At 41.0% G+C, this 20,224-nt stretch overlaps 1 protein-coding gene across 2 annotated transcripts in view; it reads left to right on the top strand.

Moving 5' to 3' along the window:
* utrn (utrophin) overlaps positions 1 to 20,224 on the top strand; it is a 173,805-nt gene that overhangs the window by 11,039 nt on the left and 142,542 nt on the right. Inside the window, exons 3-11 of one of the 2 annotated variants that reach the window (XM_054618782.1) lie at positions 7,767 to 7,828; positions 9,251 to 9,343; positions 10,420 to 10,497; positions 12,039 to 12,131; positions 12,720 to 12,892; positions 14,020 to 14,135; positions 14,846 to 15,012; positions 18,127 to 18,351; positions 19,756 to 19,937. In XM_054618782.1, coding sequence (XP_054474757.1) covers positions 7,767 to 7,828; positions 9,251 to 9,343; positions 10,420 to 10,497; positions 12,039 to 12,131; positions 12,720 to 12,892; positions 14,020 to 14,135; positions 14,846 to 15,012; positions 18,127 to 18,351; positions 19,756 to 19,937 — 1,189 coding nt within the window. Of the gene's footprint in view, positions 1 to 7,766; positions 7,829 to 9,250; positions 9,344 to 10,419; positions 10,498 to 12,038; positions 12,132 to 12,719; positions 12,893 to 14,019; positions 14,136 to 14,845; positions 15,013 to 18,126; positions 18,352 to 19,755; positions 19,938 to 20,224 lie in introns of those variants that run through there. The other variant, XM_054618781.1, reaches the window with a different exon arrangement.

Below are 20,224 nucleotides of genomic sequence, written 5' to 3'. Positions count from 1 at the left end.
TGTTGTTCTGTGTTTACCTGTGTTTCGTTCCCTTTCCCACGATGCATTATAACTCCCCTACACTAGGCCTGCCCTGTCGTGTTCTGCTCTGCCCCCAATCTGTTCTCCTTTCATTGGCAGTGTCCCTCTTTTCCCTCCCCTCTCTCTCTGCCGCAGCATTCCTCTGATCTTTTCCTCCCTCTCTGGTCAAGGAGCGACAGAGGCAGAGGAGAAAGTAGGAGGAGAGTGAGGCATGAATGTCAAACTTTGTTTTGTGCTGATACTCTTGGATTATCTGCCACTACCTTTTATTGTTGTTGCTTTTGCTGCTTCTTCGGCTCAGCGTTGTGGTGGCTTGTGGTAAATGATGGCAGAGTGTGGACTCAAACTCAGAGGTAGGAACTTTTGACAGATGTTTGACACATGGCTTGGTGGCAGCTAAGTGAGCTACAGGTGGTGAAGTTTTGTGTGGTAGACTCAGACTGCAGAGATGTTTACAAATGCTGTAAGTAAGATATTAGTTTTTCAAGTGTATTGTCATTTCATATGTACTATTATATGAACGCTCTCCTGCACTGAAGATGCCACAGGGTTTACGTTGTTACTTTATAGGTATGTATCTTAAGATGCTCATTTAATGGAAGACATCCTTTTTAGAAACTACATCTTTACCAGACTTTGCTTTATTCACATTTCATTTACAAGCTTCAAGTTGTATCTCTGACTTGGCTTACTGCTTACAGTTAGTCAACCTGCTCCGACATCACTAAATATCAGCACCCCTCACCTCACCATTCTTAATCACCCCTAATTGCACCAATGCATGCACTCACGCACACACCACAGAGATGTTTTTTCAGGCTGCTAAGTGGGGATATGGGTTAATCTCTCTGGACGTTCAGAAGTGTTTTCCTTACAAATTCCCAGATCTTTGCGAAGGAAGAGTGTCAACAAGGCTGTGCCAGCTGGGACAAGCTTAGACAAGTGACCACTGGAGGGAGGAGGGAGGAATGCATGGGGAAATTATGGGAATTCTATGCATTCCTCTCATCGGCATCGTCAAAATAAAACACATCGCTGCCAACAAACTGTGAAACGGATTGAGTTTTTTTTATTTGAAAATATATGAGGAAAAGCGGGAAATTTGTCAGAGCGCTTCTAGGTTTAGTGATGGGCAATGGTTGACTTGAAAGCCTAACAGTGTGATTGTTGTAGGACTGTGTTTGTGTCCTGGGTTAAGCTTAGTTTATACTTGCAGTAGTGATTCCGGCGGTTTTGGTCAAAAGTGAAGTTTAAAGTGATAAAACACTTTTAACATGTCTAGGGGCTGTACAAAGAAGGCCAATTCTTTTTTGATGCTTTAGAAACAGAAAGTGTTAAAAATCTTCATTTGAGTATATATTTTGCAAGCCAAATAAAATTGTCTACAGGATATCAAACCATCGGTTTTTTCTAATGCATGTAATACTTAAGGTGTTTCTACAGGGCTTGTAAAATGCAATACATTAATCCATAAATTTGAAATATGAGTTTACAGACAATTACCATCCCTTCTCCCTATAGTGAATGTTGGTTTATGGCATTTTGCCGGTTACACCTACAGTCTAAGGGCATGACGATGGGTTACACTTGTTGTCTTTGTGATTCCGCAAAGTTCATATGTTTGCGCGCCCTCGGCCTTTTTAGAGAATAATACAGCGCATAGAGTAAAAAAGCCTCCGTTCAGCGCTCGTGGGCCGTCTGCGGAGGGAAAGCGTCAGTATAAACAAAGCTTAAGGAATCAGTGCCCTCCACTAGGGTGCCGGTGGTGCTGGACTGAGAGACGAGACAGGACAGCCAACAGCTGAGCCTCCTTCTAAACTCCCATCAAGGTGAAGTTCACAATGGAAAACTTTTTTTTATGAGTGCAGCCTCTGCTTTAGAGTCCTTTTATAGCCAAGACATAAGCCTTCCTCAATGCTTCTTCTTCAATGACCCCAGTAAAGCATGAACACAAAAAGTTTATTTTTGCTGTAGTGACTTTCAACACTGTGCAAACTTTCAAACACACAGCCCAGTGGGTTTTCTGCCTATTAAACTTTCAGTTACTTCAGCCGATACTGTGGTTTAAACATATGGCTTCTCTGTTATTCCTTCACTGGCCACACATGCATTTTAAAGATTTTATGGATCAATGGTTGGGAAAATATTTAGCTGTCAAGAATAATTTAGCTGAAGGTAATTGCTGCTCACTGGTGCGGCTAAAGTTGGTAAATATCTCTGTTTGTCTAATCTCTGAGCTCTCATGTTTACTGCGTGATGCTGCCGTGGAAACCCTGAAGGTTTGTTTGATTTTCACCTCAGTGCCTCCCCCTGTTTCCCCCTTCTCCCTGCTGTGTGGTCACAGGCTCTCTCCACCTGTGAGAGGGGGATATACTAATAGACTAGAGCTGTATATTTTATGTGTCTGTTCTGTGTTCCCATCTGGCTTCTCTGAAGAAAACGTGTGTTTATTGCCCGGTTATGTCCTAATTTAAGGTTTACTCACGGTTCATGATTTGCAAACTCCTTAGTCAATTCTTGCTTATTTGGTAAACAATGGGTCAAGAAAATGGGGAGAAGCCGGGCCATTTTGATAAATCAATGTATTTGGGGGGTTTGCAGAATTTATTTCACTGGCTGTTTTTGCATTTATTCATCTTTTTGAACAAAACAGAAAGCTTTGCAAACGGAATGTGACAATAAGTAAGAGAATACGTCTTTTGTTAGAAAGGGAACCCAACAGATCTGTTGTGGTGTGAGCGTGCAAGTGTGTACATAACAATATATTGAGAGCATGTGTGTGCTCAGTGAACTGTGAGAGGACAGCGGTGGGATTACTCTTCCTGATGTAATCACTACTTCCTGTTTGGCTGTTGAGGAAGAGAAACATTTGTTTCTCAGCACATTCACTGTACATGACGTATGCTTACACACGTGTGTGTTTGCCTCAATAATGTAAAATATGATGCCTGATTATTTGACAGGGGTTGACCACTTGTTATGCAAATAAATATGCCTGTAACTTTTGCTTATCTGTGCCAGTGCAGTTAGTTCACTACGACTCACTTAACCGATAGGATATCTTTATCATATGACCAAGTGACCCATAAAGATTGGTTTCCAGTACAAGCAATACTCGACTGTTGCCAGTTGTCTTGTAAAGGACCAGGCTAAAACTTTTTATTTTAGTAGGACCTTGAAATCGGAGATGGTTCTTTTTCCTCAGTAATAATTAACATAACTAGAATGTAGATCATTTATTTTGAAAGGAATAAACCATTGGATCTGTCCAGTACTTCTATTGATGCCTTTCTTTGGTTTATGCACCAGGCCGAGATGATATGTTGACAGGCTTAAATCAGCAGCAGAAGTGGATTATTGTGAATTATTAGTTAAAAACCCAGGAATTTGTGTGAAATCATTTAACTGGACACGGCACAATACTGTTTATCGCTAAGGGTCAAAAAGAGACTATAGTAATAAAACTTGCACGTAGAGTTGAGTTGATTTTCTTTCTTTTTTTTTCTGAATGGAACCCAAATTGTCAGCATGCCTTTGGCATTTGAGCTCTTTGGAAGGGGGCGTTTTTGCATAAACAAACCTCATCTTGTGTAGTTTTGTAATGAGTGTTGACTCTCTAATCATTTGTATTTCATTGCCTCAGCATAACTGATTAGACTTTACTTACAGGTACTGGACACTAAATGAATATTTAGTTTGTAATGTTAGACACTCTAACCCGATCAGTTTGAATTTTTGAAGCTTAAATGGCTTCCAGGCAGGTGTCTGTGAACAGCACAGTCACACATAATACATGCCGGTCACACACATACATTTACGACCATAACTGATTTGACAGTTTGTTCACAACTAACTGTAAGTGTCATCAAGAAAGTCAGCATGTAAAGTAGTATGTATAACATCCATGGCCGAAGTACTTGTGTGTGGTCATAAGCAAAGAGACGTAAGTGGACATATGTAATGGTGTGTAAGTGATGTTTATACAGACTCTGCTCGGTGAGGGTATTTTGTTTTTACTTTTTACTCTCTTACATACATACATACATACACATACACACACACACACACACACACACACACACACACACACACACACACACACACACACACACACACACACACACACACACACACACACACACACACACACACACACACACACACAAGCACTCTTCGACACTATCGCACACACAGCCCCATCGCTGCTTTGATCCGTCTACCAGTAAGACATTCCTGTGCTGTGGTGAGTAGGAGCAGCAGACAGATTGAGGCGGAGCAGTGTATGAATCGAGTTTATTGTCCTGTCAAGGTGGTAAGGTGGAGGGCCCAGGAGACCTGAGCCCACAGGGACCCTCTCCTCACGGGGCCTCAGAGGCCCTCCACAGGGTGCTGATAAGGACATGAGGCCTCCGCAGGAAAATGTATACTGTGTTGAAAAGCATGCTTGTCCTATACCTGTCCTGCTCCTCGTGAGTTATTTTGTTAATGTTCTTGCCAGCATTTTTCTCTCCCCCTGGCTGCCTCTCTTTATCTTTGTGTCTGTCTCTCTCTCTCTCTCTCTCTCTCTCCTTGTTATCTCTTTATGTTGTTTTGTCTGCCTGTCTTTCATTCTTCCCCTCTCTGTGTCTGTCAGGACATGTTGAACCATTCCACCTGTAACTTATCCGCCGTGATTGATCGCAAACAGTTATCAGGCCCTCTGTTGTGTCACCTTTTGTCAATCGTGCTATCGTTTTATTTTTCAAAGACCCCATGAGCGCCTTTGTCTCCTGTATCCATTTCTCCATCACCTTCTTTGTTCATCACCTCCTTTAGCTATCACCTCTTTCTCTTCCTCACCTCTTAGGAAAGAGTTCTTTAGCTTTTATTGTTGCTGCCTGAGATTTAAGTCGAAAAATAGGTTGACGTACTCTAAGGAGGGCCTTTTACAGCGTTACGGTACAAAGCCCTTTAAAGACAATGGCCCAGAGAAGAGGACACAGTGGAAGTGTATACGAGTATCTAGTCTCTCCTGCTTTAGCTCCCACCTAAATATCTCACCCTTCACATTCTTGTTGTCGGAGCCCCAATCATCTTCTCTGGTCTTCATGGAATTTCAGATCATTTAGAGAAATGACATGAGCCTATTTCCCACTGTGAACTGCACACATAAACTAGAATAATGTAGGATTATTCAGTCGTCACATACATTGTCATGCGTTTATGCATATTTATTCATACTGTGAAACTGGATATTAAGAATAATTGAATAATTGTTTGACAACTAAAAAGTTTTTTTTAAATTAAGTCAAAGGTTGAAAGTATCCTTCAAGAATGGAATTTCATGATAAACTGTATATAAAGAAACTCTGTCTAGTCTTTTCCCTAATTCCTTCAAGTCAGGTCTTTTTTGTTCGAGCCCAAAATCACAAATTTACCCCTTTCCATACGTAGACCCTTCATAGTTCCAAAAAAACCCCATCTCCAGTCTAGTCTAGTCTCGTCTCTGCCACCACCATTTATCTCACCCTCTCACCTCTTCACCTCTCTCACCCCCACCTCGGGCCTCTGTTTGCAGTACATTCTTGTTTTTATGCCCCTTCTCACCTAGCCAGCGGCTGGGCACGCACACACACATGCACACACACACAACACACACTCACAACACACACTCCACACACCCCAAACAAAGAAGCCGACGACTATTGGGGCTGGTGATCATAACCTTTGACCTTTTGTTCAGTTCATGGTGCTTTACACAGCGGCTAGTTGAATGACAGTGGCAGTTTAATGCTCACACACATGGTCTTTTGCACGTATCCCCCCCTAGAATTTAGTCTTGGACCTGGTGCTCAGAGGCAGAAACAAATGCTTTTCTTTTTGACTCACTCAGGTGTAGAATGACAACTTAACGAAAGTATTATTTAGGAGGTTAAAGTACAGGATGGAAGCTACACTTGCAGAACATGGCAGGCTGACATACTGATTTATCTGAGGTTTTCTGACACAATAACAGATAACACTCGTTCCCTCAGGTGTACAACTCTATCGTTGACGCTGTCCTGCATTTAACTGTGAAAGTTCATACGGCTTCTAAACTTTGTTGAGGAATGTCATATTTGTCTGCAGTGATTTGATGTTCTAGCCTAAAGTTCAATGATCCACCACTCTTCATCTTCTGACTGTTGATTACATGACTGCGCAATAGAAATTCCATCCATGGCCTCTAAATGATTATGGCCTTTAAGTGATATTTTCAGAATGATACTTTTGAATTTGTTTCCAGTCATTTGTTAAGCATATGAATTGTCAAATGATGACGAATGCTCCTCCAAATTGTTTATGCACCTGTTCGACTTTTTCCAATTCCTAAACTGAGGGAACTGGCTGATACAAAAGTGCTGATATACAAATGCCAATCCGGTACCGAGCCCCCTTTTTACCGATTCTAAATCAGTATAATACTTTCTTGCTGCAAGGAAATCATTTGGATTATTCCTATGTAACATACGGCTGCAACTTTATTAATAACACTTACCATGACCTTTACATTGTAATTCATTTACCCACCTGCACTAAGTGGTGAGTAAACGCAGTAGCTTAGCAGGACTAGCAAATTAATGGAGCAAAACCGAAAAAAGTATATTTGTTACAGTGCGGCTGATACTGATCTGACAGATAGGATCATTCCTAGTCCAAAGTGAAGACTTGCAATTGCTTATTTTGTCTGTACAGTTAAAAAAAAAAAAAAATAAAAAATGAAATCCTCACACTTGAGCAGCTGTTATCAGTACATGTTTTGAATCATTACTTTACAAATTAGTCCTAATAATTTAGTGTTCATTGATTAATTGTCTCATCATTGTGAAAATGATTTTCCCCTTTATTTGTCACGGATCTACACTGTACAGAACACCTGCAGAGGCCTCCTCTATGAAGGTTTTCTACTCACAGTTCTTAACTTCAGTTATGATTGTAACCCATTCATCTTAACATGTAAATTTGTCCAATTTTCTCTGATATGTCGCAAGCTAAAATATATTATAAATAAATAAATATAGCCTTTATAACTTAATGGATAATTTCCTTCCATTTTCTTTTTAATTTTGGACAAAGTGGAAATTTCTAAGTCAAGTCCAAGGCTTTATAGGGGGCTACTCTGATCTATTACAGAAGCCATCCATCGCCCAGGCACATCAAAGCAGCTGACCCTCTGCCTGACACACAATGAGGCCTTATTTGAGAGCCATGTTGGAGAGAATGAAGCAGGAGCAGCAGGGAGGGAGTCAAGCAGGAAGAGAATGTGAAATATTTGTCCATTTGGAGTCAGAGACCAGGGGAACATTATAAATGGGCAAGGACTTGTGCACAGATGCAGATAGTATTTTTCTGTTCAACCTGCTGTGTTACCTTTACTGACACGGCACACCTTTTGACATTTTCTAAAAATAATCAAATACCCCTCTTGCCCACATAGTGTTGCTAGAATTTATTTGGTTTTCCAGCTACATTGATCACGATGCTTTTAAGCCGTGATGCTTTTAAGCCTCCAGCTACAATTACCTTTAACCAGCATGTCAGTGTGAGAGTGAATTTGGCCAGTGGCTTCCTGAAATTAACGTGTGGAAATGGACTTTGAGTGCTCACAATGTTCTCTGCTGTCGTCATAAGACTGTTACAGCTGTACCTTCCGTTGATGTCCAGTTTTTTAAACCACCTGTCTATTAACCACCTTTCTAACAACCCGTCTTCTTTGTCTTCCACAGATGAACATGATGCAGTACAGAAGAAAACATTCACCAAATGGATAAATGCACAGTTCTCCAAGGTAACGTGAAAGACTGTGAACCAGTTCAAGTGAATGCCAAACTTTAACTGCACTGCTTAAAACAGAAATGCTAATGTATTCAGAAAGAATCCCATTAAGCTGAGTTACTGATTTTAAAAGAGCTTCATCTGCTAGCAGGGTAGTAGACTGAACTGTTGAAATGTTAACCTTCCAATCTGTAAATGTTGTTCTTACTCTTATATTATTTACTTCAATATACCTCATCTGTATGTGGTAAAATTAAGCACAAACCTTAATCGCAAATGTTCAGAACAATGAACTAAACTTTATATAGTTTTAATGCATGTGTTAGTCCATTACTCTACCTAGCAACAGTTTCCTTCAGAGCCCTAATGACTTTACGTGTTGGTCCTGTTTTTCCTGCCTCATCACTCTCATAAGCACACCATTCACAGTTGTGTTAAATATGCTTTGTTGATTTTTGTAAACTCTCCAGACATCTCTGAGGCTCTTAAATGCTCTCATGAAGTGGTTACCCTTGTCTCTTCAATGCGACTTTTGTGATCGGATGCGCCAGATCTGATCTCAGCTGTGTCCGTATATATGTGTCGGCACTTAACACTTCTCTGAAACCTGCCTGATCAGATAGTCAAGGGATACATGGTGTCCACACCTCTCTCAGATCCAAACTCAATGTGAGCCAGGCCACCTCAGTATGTGGTCTGGCTGAACAGATCCCAATTCGAGAAAGATCCAATCTCGGAGCGTACAGACTTGACAGATTGGTACAATCGGATGACAAAAGTTGCATTGAAAAGACAAATGTACCCACAAGCTTTACCCTGTCTTCTATTTTTGGCTTTTGATAGATTCAAAGTGTTGAATGTCAAAGGCTATGATGATAGCGTTTGTTATATTCTGCCAAACTTCTCTTCATCTTTTCCATTTTTGACGCTTTCTCATTACCTCCAGACTTAACTGTTAAAATATCTTGTTGCTCGTGTTTCATGTTTATGACCTTCATTGGTTGAATTACTCATTACAATCCTTTTTATGAAAATGCATGTTGCAACATTATGCCTCAGGTAATCTTGCACTGCTTTAACATGTAAATATCCTCTCAGTGCCGATCTGATAGTCACTGTTAATATCCTTCTTGAGTCGATTACATAGTTGATTCGCTTTTACCTGTATGTCCGATTAATGCTGATCGTAAATATAGTCAATTGAAGCAGTAACTCCTTTGCGTGTGCTATATTGACAGAGAAAGTTCTCCTAATTGAGTTTAACTTTGGAGAAAAAGTAACTCAGTGCAATTGTTTATTGGCTTGTTTATTGATTGCTTCAGCCACATGTGGGTTTTAGTTTCTCTTCTGCAGCATCACTATGCAGCTCTCGTCCTTGGTGTAGGCTACACATTGTAGACGCAACCTTACCAGTTCTGCTGTTTTCTCCAATCAGTCGGGGAAGACACCCATCAAGGATATGTTCTCTGACCTGAGGGATGGGAGGAAGCTGCTGGACCTGCTGGAAGGTCTCACTGGCACTGTACTGGTGAGTTTGTTGTTCAAAAGTGTTCAGACCTTTTTTTTCACATGGTAACCGACAAATCATTAAGGAATTGTCATTTGAAGCTAAGATCCCTGAGATTTATTTAGCTTCACTTGTTTTAGTTTACCTCTACTTTTTCAAAGTTTTTTTGTGGGCATGAGTTATTCGGCAGTGCATGCATGGAATTACAGCAGTGTAGGGTTTTTTCGTAGCTGTACCATGACTGCTGCATCCACTCAAGGCAGTACAAGCAAATGCTTTATCTTAACCTTAAACCTTAAATCTAAATCAATTGTAGATGTGTAGTTGTTGATTGTAGAATTTTCTGCTTGGATGTTATTTTTAGGGAGCCATTTCAGTTTTTTCTCCACAAAGACTTTGCTCAACAGAAGGTTAGGGGGATAAATTCATACTTTTCCCCAACAAACACTATCTTATAAAAGAGTTGGTAAAGAAACAGATAAAACATATTGATAAACAAAATTGATATAATATTTTTCCATGTCCAACTCGCACACATCCATGTCTTCAGTGACCAACCCTGCACTTATGAGCACACGTTTCTTTTTTTTTCCCCCTCGGTGTGGCCCCTTCAACAACTGTCGGCTTTCTAGCACCTGCAGCCACACTAAGTGCCAACTGTCTCCATGCAATATATGCAGGCACATACATGTGCACACACTATCTCTCTGTTACCAGAATACTAATTCTATAATGGGGTGCTAATGAGTGACTGAGTTATGTGGAGACTTAAAAAGGATTTGCAGTTGGCAGCCATTCATCCTGCCATTCTTTCCATAAGTTGGCCTGTGGACACTGCTGATAGGGTAATGGGTGTGATTAACGTATGGAGAGAAACACTATGCTGAGTGATGGCATTCCTTTTTCTTGGTGCAGCAATGCCTCACATTTTTTCACAATGTGAATAAATAAGTAAATAAATGTGTCATAGACTCAATTTTCTAAGAACTACTCTATGTAGCTATGAAGATTTTATGAACTGGCAAAATATTCCTGCAGCCCTATGATAGCAATGAACATGCTGTCACCTGATCAGTGTTGCGTTTCCTGTTCCTCAGACCAAAGAGAGAGGCTCAACCAGAGTGCACGCTCTCAACAACGTCAACAAAGTTCTTCAAGTCCTGCATCAAAATAATGTAAGTATCTGCTGTTTTCTGCTTTTCTTTGTGGTTACAGCTGCTGTCTGGCGGATATATTAGCCAAATCATGTACATCAGTGGTTTTTCACCAGGTGCTATTAAGGTCAAAGAATCTGCAGGGTTTTATTTTAGCATGGTACAGCCAGAAATAAGGAACTATAATGAGCTGTAAATTTAACTGCTGTTGTGTTTTGTTGAAGTGAAAATCCACAAATGCTTAAGCTATGGTACATTTGCCATTGTCTCACACTATCATAGATTTGTACATTTCCATCCTCTTTGAATGTGTCATTTTGTGTACACTGAGTTTTGTATTTTCTTTCTGCATCGCCCCTTCGCTCCCTCATCCCTCCTCCTCTCTGTGTACAATAGTTGGTCTTAATGCCTTGACCTTAGCGGTGGGAAATAATGGGAAGGTCAGGCTCATAGGAAGTCACAGAGGCCTGAGTTTGCTACTGGTTTCTTTCCTGCAAGAGCCGGATACTATGAGCTGGCAGTGAAGGCCAGAGTTTCCACAAGCCTTTAAAGTCTAATAAAAGTATTTTAAAAAAACAAATATATATATATATATATATATATATATATTATAAAAACACTTATTTAAAGTATAGAAACCATATTTAATATTGAAATGTGCTTTGTTCTCTTTGATGTCTTGTTCTTGCCGTTGAAATATAACTGCACATTTAACATGTTTCTAAAGCTGCATCTAAAGAACTGGAAGTAGGGTGTTATTGCAGTCATTTATTCCATCTTTGCCGTAAATGATGAGAGGTTAAAGGTGTGTGATGTTCCGCTGCTGGCTGATCTTTTTTGCTTATTTAAAATCTTTGGGAAAATTTGAGTTCACAGGGCAATATGTCCTGGTTTAGAAGTTGGGGATAGAAACATGCACACACATAGAGGTATAACAAACTGTATGTGTGGCGCAGAACAAAAGAGTGACAGAGAGAGAAGGGATAGTTTTGCAGGATGGAGCTAATTGGCACTCTTGAAGGGTCAGAGGTCAGCACTGCCGTAGACAGAGAGGTCACTGTTTAGTTTGACCAGACACTTGACCTCATGTTCCACTATGTGCCTTGATCCTCTCCAAAATATTTATATGTAATCAGTCCACACTTGGCTTCTCCTCTATGATTCTTGTCTGACAAGGCTGCAGACACACTTTATAGGTACCATTGGAAGAGTGTAATTAGGGTGGTATAATCCACTGTGTGGTGAAAATGCATGGTTCAGAAGCTTTCAGCTGTAACAGTCTGGACACTCATTAAGATTTAAAGCAATAGTACACCACTTGATAAAGAAATGAAGATGTTACTTTGTGTTTTACTGTAAGGGTTCGTGCTGTACCCAGATTTTATGATTACAGCAAACAAAAGATTTTATATTGTGTGCAACTGGGTTGGCTTTCTAACTAATCTGCTCAAAACAGGAATCATTTCTACTTTACACCTAGAACCCAGCTTTGTACCATTGCTTGTATTATTAGTTATTTATTTTCAACAAGTCTCTCTCTCATCGTCTATCATTGTTTTCAGGTTGATCTGGTAAACATAGGAGGGACAGATATTGTTGATGGGAACCACAAGCTGACTTTGGGCCTCATCTGGAGTATTATCCTTCACTGGCAGGTGAGCACACATGTAGACACACATGTGCTGTTGCTTTCTTTCCACCCACATCCTGCACGTACACACACAAAGGCTCATTAATGTTTGCTCTGATGGTAAACTCACAATTCACTAATCCAGAGGGATTAAAAAAAACAGATGACGGAAAATCAGTATTGATGTGCACACGTGCATCCAAGCATGTAGACATGCTTATCATCCATTGCTTTGTGTAAGTTTGACCTGCTGAAATTTAGAACAGCCATTTACAAGAAAATAGTTCATCAAGAGATTTTATTAAAAGGGTATAAATATTAGTTTTTAAATTATTATTAGTAAACTTTCATTTCACTCGTGTCCCTGTATTCACCATGAATTTTACATGCTGTCATTATTTTAGGCAAACCTGTCATTATTTCATATAACCACAGATCAATGAAGTATATTTTACACAATTTGAAAATCTATGCCAGTCACATGATACTCTAATCTGCCATGCCATTAGTAAGATGATCATTTAGAATAATTATCACTTTTCATATCAACAAAAACACATTTGACGCTTGTTTATTCACCCATATTATTATGTGTTTTTCCATGTTTGTGTAGGTGAAAGACATCATGAAGGATATCATGTCCAACCTGCAGCAGACCAACAGTGAGAAGATCCTACTGAGTTGGGTACGTCAGTGCACCCGCTCATACCCAGAAGTCAATGTGCTGAACTTCACCACTAGCTGGGCTGACGGCCTGGCTCTCAACAGCATCCTACATCACTTCAGGTGAGGAGACATCATAGATTCTGGGGATTGCTGGAGCGCAAAATGGGGTCATGTTAACAAACATTTTACTGCAGTGATCTGATGAAATGGACAATATTCTCTGTTCATTTATGTCTTTGTATTTCGGTACATTTAGTGTGAATTGTATAAACCTCTTGCACTTCTTTAACCGTATCTTCTTTTGTGCCATGTTGTGATATTTATTGCTGTTGGAGGAATTTTCCGCGTTAACTTGTCCATTGCATATTCGACATATGCCCTCTCTGAATGTAAATCATCCGGAGCCCAGACCAGGACCTTCAAATACCTTCAGGAAACCAATGCGTGGAATTTGAGAATGGCCGCTATGTAGAAAGCTTTCTCTGTGTGAGAGAGGGAGAGTTTGTGAGGATACCCAGGCTAAGTGGCAGGAGGTCAGGTTGACAGGTCAGCGCCTGCCGGGTGTGTGTACACCGCTTGACTTGCTCTGTTTACGCCTGCCATGCCGCTGTTTACACACGCTTGGTGTATGTGTGTACGCTGCCATGTGTGAAAGGAAAGAGAGCGGGAGACGCGTTAAGGCTGTTTTCCCCGCTTTCTGTAACCCCTTGTCTTTACTAGTGACGCGCACGCACGCACCCACTCACAGGCCTGTGAGCTGTGAGAAAGGCCAGTGTTGGTTTAGATCTGGGCCGGGGTTTAGGTGGATCACTGAACACACACATTCCACACCCGACTAGCCTCAACACAAGTCGCCCCCCCCCCCGCACAACTAAGGGAAGAGTCTTTTCTGTAACAGATTATATGTTCCAAATATTTGTTCCGTTTTTTTCTGCACAAAGTTTATGCTCAGGAAAAGGTAATTTTAGTCCAAATTTCTAGTTATCTAGAAACCTCCACTCCCTGAGTAATAACATTGTTGGTATGTACAAAACACAATTCTTACATAAGTGCATGTCAAACAGAAGCTGTGTTCTTAAAAACCAATGAATGAGATATATTCTGCTCAATGTGTCATTGAGATTCACCTTCCCTCCAACAGCACCAGCGCTTTGCAGATGTACATATTTATGCGGATATGATGTATGTATTTTATAGTTACAGTCTCCATGTTGCTGCTTTCAATCCCACGTTCTTTGTGTCTTCAGGCCAAATGCATTCAGCTGGAATCAGGTGGTCAAACTGAGCCCTGTGGAGAGACTGGACCATGCCTTCACTGTAGCCAAAGACCAGCTGGCTATTGAGAGGCTACTGGATGCCGAAGGTACGGCCTTTCTGAGCAGTTTTAAACACTTTAAACCACATTGTACACCAACTGTAATTATTTGGACAAGAATAACTGCAGAAAGCTTTTCTGAAATTTTGAAAAAAATGCTTACAAAAGAAAAGGCACCTACCAACTACCTTTTATAGTAATCCCAAAGATTAGTTGGATATGGAATGACTTACATTTTACTGTCCAAAATTCCCGCATATTAAAACATGGTCTGTGTTCATGGAGCCCGCCTTCATGTCCTGCCAGCTGTTGGATACACTCACGGTGGAGCAAATACCTTGGGGTTGTCTTTGGCTGAATATTTGTAAGAAGCTGCTTTTGTACAGAATGTTTTTTACAGTATTGGAGCACCTGAAGATCCTCATTGTGCTAGAACTTGAGCTGTCTATGTTTTGACACTTCTTGTTATGTCATGTCATGAGGTAGTCGCACCTGACCTGTGTCAAAGCCTTGTTTAATTAGTATAACTTGCCTCAGGCCCTTTTTCTCTCCTCTCTCACCTTCCTTCCCATCTAATCTCCTCTTGTCACCCTTAACTGTTACCTCACTTCATCTACCATGCTGCTTTTCTCCACATGCAATTTCCACCTTCTCTATCCCCGACTCTCCTCCTCCTGCTTCCAATGCTTAAATTCTATCTCTGATCTGTCTGCCCTTACATGCACCTCCCTCCCACCTTCTTGTCTGTTCTCTCTCAGATGTGGCAGTGCAGCTACCAGATAAGAAGTCCATCATCATGTACGTAACATCGCTGTTCGCCGTGCTGCCCAAAGACGTGAGCATGGAGGCAATCAGAGAAGTGGAGACCCTCCCACGCAAATACAAAGTGGGGTCTGATGACTCAGGTCCAGGCCTCAGTGCTAAGGTAAAACACACATACAGTATGTTTGTACTTCATGTGATATGATACAGTAGTGTACGATATCGGCTTGCAGAAAGCACCACCAGCCCAGGCAAAGTGGGAAGAACTCTTGTGTCCAAACTTCAAAAATCCACAGCTGGTAACCAGAAATGTAGACAAAAGCACATTGAGACCAAACTTCAGGAATTTAGAACTGGAATCAGAACTGGTTCTTGATACACAAAACCTAGGTCAAGGGCTGTTGATGTGAGGTCATGTGACCGTGGTATAGTTAATTATTATAGCATTACGTCTTTTAACTTCTGCCGATTGCATTGATGCCTAAAAAATGATAAAAGTGTTCTTACTGAACAATACGTGTCATAAACTTGTGTTTACCATAGAGCTGATATTCAAAAGGTCAATAGGATAGTTTATGAGGGGATCTAATTGATATTGGAAAAGTTTTTATTTTAACTGTGCACCCTCATACGTGATATAACGATTGATGCTAGCTATGTTTCATGTGAGCTGGGCTAACATCACTATCATGCTTTAGCAAACAGTCGAACATCTGACACCCTGCCAAAACTGACTTTATTGGACTTGAATATTTGGATCTATGTTCTGCAAATGCCAATATGTAGTATAAGATGAACAGCACATAGATTGTACAATACTAGCCTGTAACTAATTGGTTCATAGGACTCTATTGTAATAAGCATAGTGGATGTCCTACCCCAACCTGTTTATGATAATTTTGTGTATCAATACACCCCTTAAGAAATAAACACAACAGTGAGCTATCTCCTTTATCCCCATCGTTTAGTTATTTCAATAGTGACACAGTGCTCCCCAGTGGCTGCCTGTCTGAACCCCCCTTGTCTGTGCCTGTGGGAACAAACTGTTAACTCCTTCAATGAACAGAGGGATGAGAGTTCAGCTCCTTAACGTCAGCTTCAACAACTGAAAAGCTGAAGGCGCAAAAAAAAATGTAACCCTTAACTGCTTTAACCTTTGCTGCTGTGTTGTGTTTCTGATAACATTCAGTCTGAAGGCCACAGACGCCGTTATGTGCAAGCATGAGGAATATTGTAAAGTGTCTCATTGTGTGTTGCCAGATAGAGTGAGTCACTCCCACCCTGAAAAAAGCCATCTCCTTCATTCTCTCCAGCACTGCTCATGAAAAGCACAGCAGGCGTAGGCAAATAGGGAGCAGAGCCATGACTCACCCCTCTGACATTAGCCAACAGACCGAACTGCATGCTGCTGGAAACACAGAGCTGTAAAAGGGGGGGGAGGAAATGAGGGAATAAATTGGTGAGAATGGGAGTGTGTGCAGAGATTTGACAGGGAAGGATATTTGAGCATTAAAGATGCCTGTGTTCTGGTGGGTAGGTGGCTTTACATGCAAACACTGATACTGTTCAATGTTCAACATTTCAGAGTGTCCTATTTCTACACCTCGATTCAGTCTGACTTTCATGCTGTTTGACTAACTTGTCATAAGTAACTATAGCAGATCAAACTGCGCCCCTGTATGTATACACCCCTGGTGTGGGTATTTCTGAGGTTTTTAGTCAGAAGTCAGAAAATTCCAGAAACCACCTCTTAAGTTTTTAATGCCCATGGGCATATACTTCATACGTACTGGAAGGAGTGCTGGAAAAGTATTTTTAAATAGTGTCCTGATTGGTCCAAGAAGGGGTTTACTTTCCTGGCACAGTTCCTCTCTCCATAGGAAGTGATGCGTAATGCTGCTGGTAGTGAGAGTGGAGGAAAAAAATAAAGGCTCTTTGTTTCTGATAACTCAGTTTTCTTCCCCCCCTGATGTTCATGCTACGGGTTCATGACATTTTTGTGGAGTTCTTAATAATGATTTTAGATAATGATTGTTTTCAATAATGACAGCTTGAGATCTAACAACATTTTATCGTGTTACCTTCACGGTTGGAATATCACTGATGATAAGTGTATTGACGTATGCATGACGATGCATTGCATGATCCAGAACCACAACTGCAAACATGATGAATGCAGGGATAATAAAGGGTTCTGTTGAGCCAGACCACAGCTATTTTACAGCCATTCAAGTCAATAAATAGAGCAAGGCTGCAGCTCTCTCTCTCTCTCTTTCTCTCTCTCTCTCTCTCTCTCTCTCTCTCTCTCGCCCTTGTCTTTCCTATGGTAGTTACGTTAACTCTGCCAGCCTTAACTCGTCTAACATAGGGACTTACAGTATTTTTGTGACTTACTCCAAAATATCCAAAAGGTCATCAAATACTTTCAGCAGGTGACCTTTTTCTGAGTTCGTTACACAGACATTACTGTTGTGTAATTTCAGCCTCAAAACAAAAGGTCCACTTGACTTGTTACTGTACCAGTCTCTACACACCCATTAGCTTTTCTGTCATCTTTGGCTTGGCACGGCTCCGGCTGCGAAGATTTTATCTCCTGTTTTATTTCGGCTCCAGACAGATTGTTTGAGCCCTGTCGCACTTTTTCCAACTTTCCTTCAGAAAATAGAAAGCTGTTTATAGTTTGTTAATTCAGTGAGATCGTGTTGAAGAAATAAATAAACTGCCTCTTTTTTATGGTGTTAAATTTAGAAATGTATTCAGGGAAGTTGTTATGGAAGGACACTGCGCTGACGAGACCAATGTCATTACACAACAAAGTTTATTTTCCCGAACAATTAAGTTTTGTTTCATTCCCAACATTCTTTCCCTCTTGTCCTTAAAGCAATTTAAGCTATTTCTCCTCCACCATTCATATCTGACTGTACAATCAGCTTTACCCAGGATAAACTTGCTGCTATTCCTAGAATGAGAACTGCCCTGCCCAGCGTTCAAAGGGCTCCTCCTAGCATCCTATAATAGGCCTGCAATTGTTTTGTTTTTTTATTAACTGAGCACAGCAGGTTTATCTGCATGCTCCAGATTAACACTGGCCCCTCCTAGATATCTGGCTCTATTTTAAAACTTAACAACTAATGTGCTCTGATCAAAATTAAATGAAAAGACAAATGGAGATTTCTGCCTAGGAAATATATGACTTTTTCTATCATACCTTTCCTATTATCACAGTAATGATAACCTCAGATGTAAACACCTGTCATCCCAAACTCACGTCTTACAGAATGTGCAGATGGAGGAAGCAGGCAGCAGCCCCCGGCCTGAGACCCCCAGCACCCTGACAGAGGGGGAGATGGAGGGCAGCATGCTGGAAGTGGACCTAGACAGCTACCAGACCACGCTGGAGGAGGTACTGACCTGGCTGCTGTCGGCTGAGGATGCCCTACACATTCAGGAGGAGGTGTCAGATGATGTGGAAGAAGTCAAAGAACAGTTTCACACGCACGAGGTATGAGGAGACCCGCATGCTGGCTTAGGGCTTGCAGAGATGTAAACATGCTTGCATATGTAGATTGATATCTCGGATTAATCAACAATACTAAATAAACAAATAAATAAATCGTTTGCCCTCTAACACCGTAATAAAGTGACAGTGATATGTTGTGTGACGCTTCTCAAAGGTTAATATATGATAAGTCCATAACTGTCTAAATCTTAAAAGCTATATGCTCAATTAGCCTTCCTTCCTTAATGGACATATATTTTATTGTTTTAAAGACAAATAATGACACATTTATATAACACTCATGATCTTTGTCTGACTTGCAGACCAGTTTTTTTTTCTAAGAACTGTCATTCTCTATTGCTGGGCCTGAATATAGTGCCCCAGAGATAAAGCCCTCCCACAACCAACAGTACATGCTCCGCACATGTCGGGAATTCCAGGAATTCTGCTGAGAACAGTGGCGCACAACACCCCATGGTGCCCTGGCACAGACCTCACTTACTTCCCTGAGAAGGCGTAGCTGCAGGGTTTGTGTCTGTGCATGTGTGTAAAGGGGCTTTGGCTGGATTCCCTTGGCTGAAAAGTGAATATTTGTGAAGTCTAACGTCTGGAATCCAGGTCAAAGCTGAAAGCTGGTAGTGAGACTGTGAGCAACGAGGCCCAAAGCCTCTTTAACAGCCAGGCTTTTCAGGAGGTCTAAAACAAATCAATCCAGTTTGTTTCGGCCTTGTTGTTCACATACTTACTCCAACTTCTCCAGCAAAGCCTAATCAAAAACAATGTGCTCAGAGGTGCAGTCAAAAATGCTTACTCATCTAGAGAGCTCACGGGAAACAGACAATAACTCAATTCATCGGGCTTCATATTGCTCACAAGGACCAGCAAAAAGCAGCTCCTCTAAGGAGTTAAGAGGCAACTTAACTCCTTCAAAGTTGCTCTTGTTTTCCTTCTTGAAGCATTCCTCCTCCCTCTTTTGTTTTGTAATTGGCCTCAGTTGGCTGCTTGACAGATTCTGCTCCTCAGTTTGTGCCTCTCAGGCTTGTCTGACTGTTGCCACAGCAACACTCGTTAATGCAAGGGTTCAGAGGTGATACCCAGAGCTTCTGCAGGGCACAATTAAGTGTTCTACCTAGTGAAGCTAGAGGAAGGGGGTTGGAAGAGAAACGCATCCAGATTTTAATATTTGGATGCCAAGTGTCAGCATGCTGCCTCAGACTATATAAGCAATGTGAGGTCTCCATGTTGGACTGAATCTGGATAAGTCTAAATGTATAGTGCATCGTGTTCATACAGATCCCATGGCTGTTTTGCTTCTAGCACACAGCTTGTCTGGAAGACCAACATTTCAAATTGTTAAATAGTAAAACATGATTTTACCATAACTCTTTACCTCTCCTCCCCTAAAAGGCCTTTATGATGGAGTTGACAGCGCACCAGAGCAGTGTGGGTAACGTGCTTCAAGCCGGTAACCAACTGATTGCCCAGGGCAATCTGACAGACGAGGAAGAGGAGGAAATCCGGGAGCAGATGAGCCTCCTCAACTCTCGCTGGGAGAACCTCCGAGTGGCCAGCATGGACCGCCAGGCCAGGTAGATACACATACATGTACACCTGCTTTAGTCCTATAGAGGTATTGCAATACCTTGCAAATATCACATGTTTTTAGTTTATTGTTCCGGAAACTAGTAAGGTTGATCCCAATACTTCGAAGTTTCGGAAGTTGCCATGGTAATCAGTATTCGAATGCAGTGTTTTTTTTTAGTTTAAAAGAATAAAAAAAATATATTATGTATGCATTACCCCAAAAATCTGAAATGGCTCATGCAATATAGAAGAGTAATCCCACATTATTCATTATGCATCAACATTAATTATT

The sequence above is a fragment of the Anoplopoma fimbria genome, chromosome 18, assembly GCF_027596085.1.
Source record: "Anoplopoma fimbria isolate UVic2021 breed Golden Eagle Sablefish chromosome 18, Afim_UVic_2022, whole genome shotgun sequence".
NCBI lineage: Eukaryota > Metazoa > Chordata > Actinopteri > Perciformes > Anoplopomatidae > Anoplopoma > Anoplopoma fimbria.
Note: the sequence above shows the minus strand (reverse complement) of the source record. Positions and strands in the feature narration are given on the sequence as shown.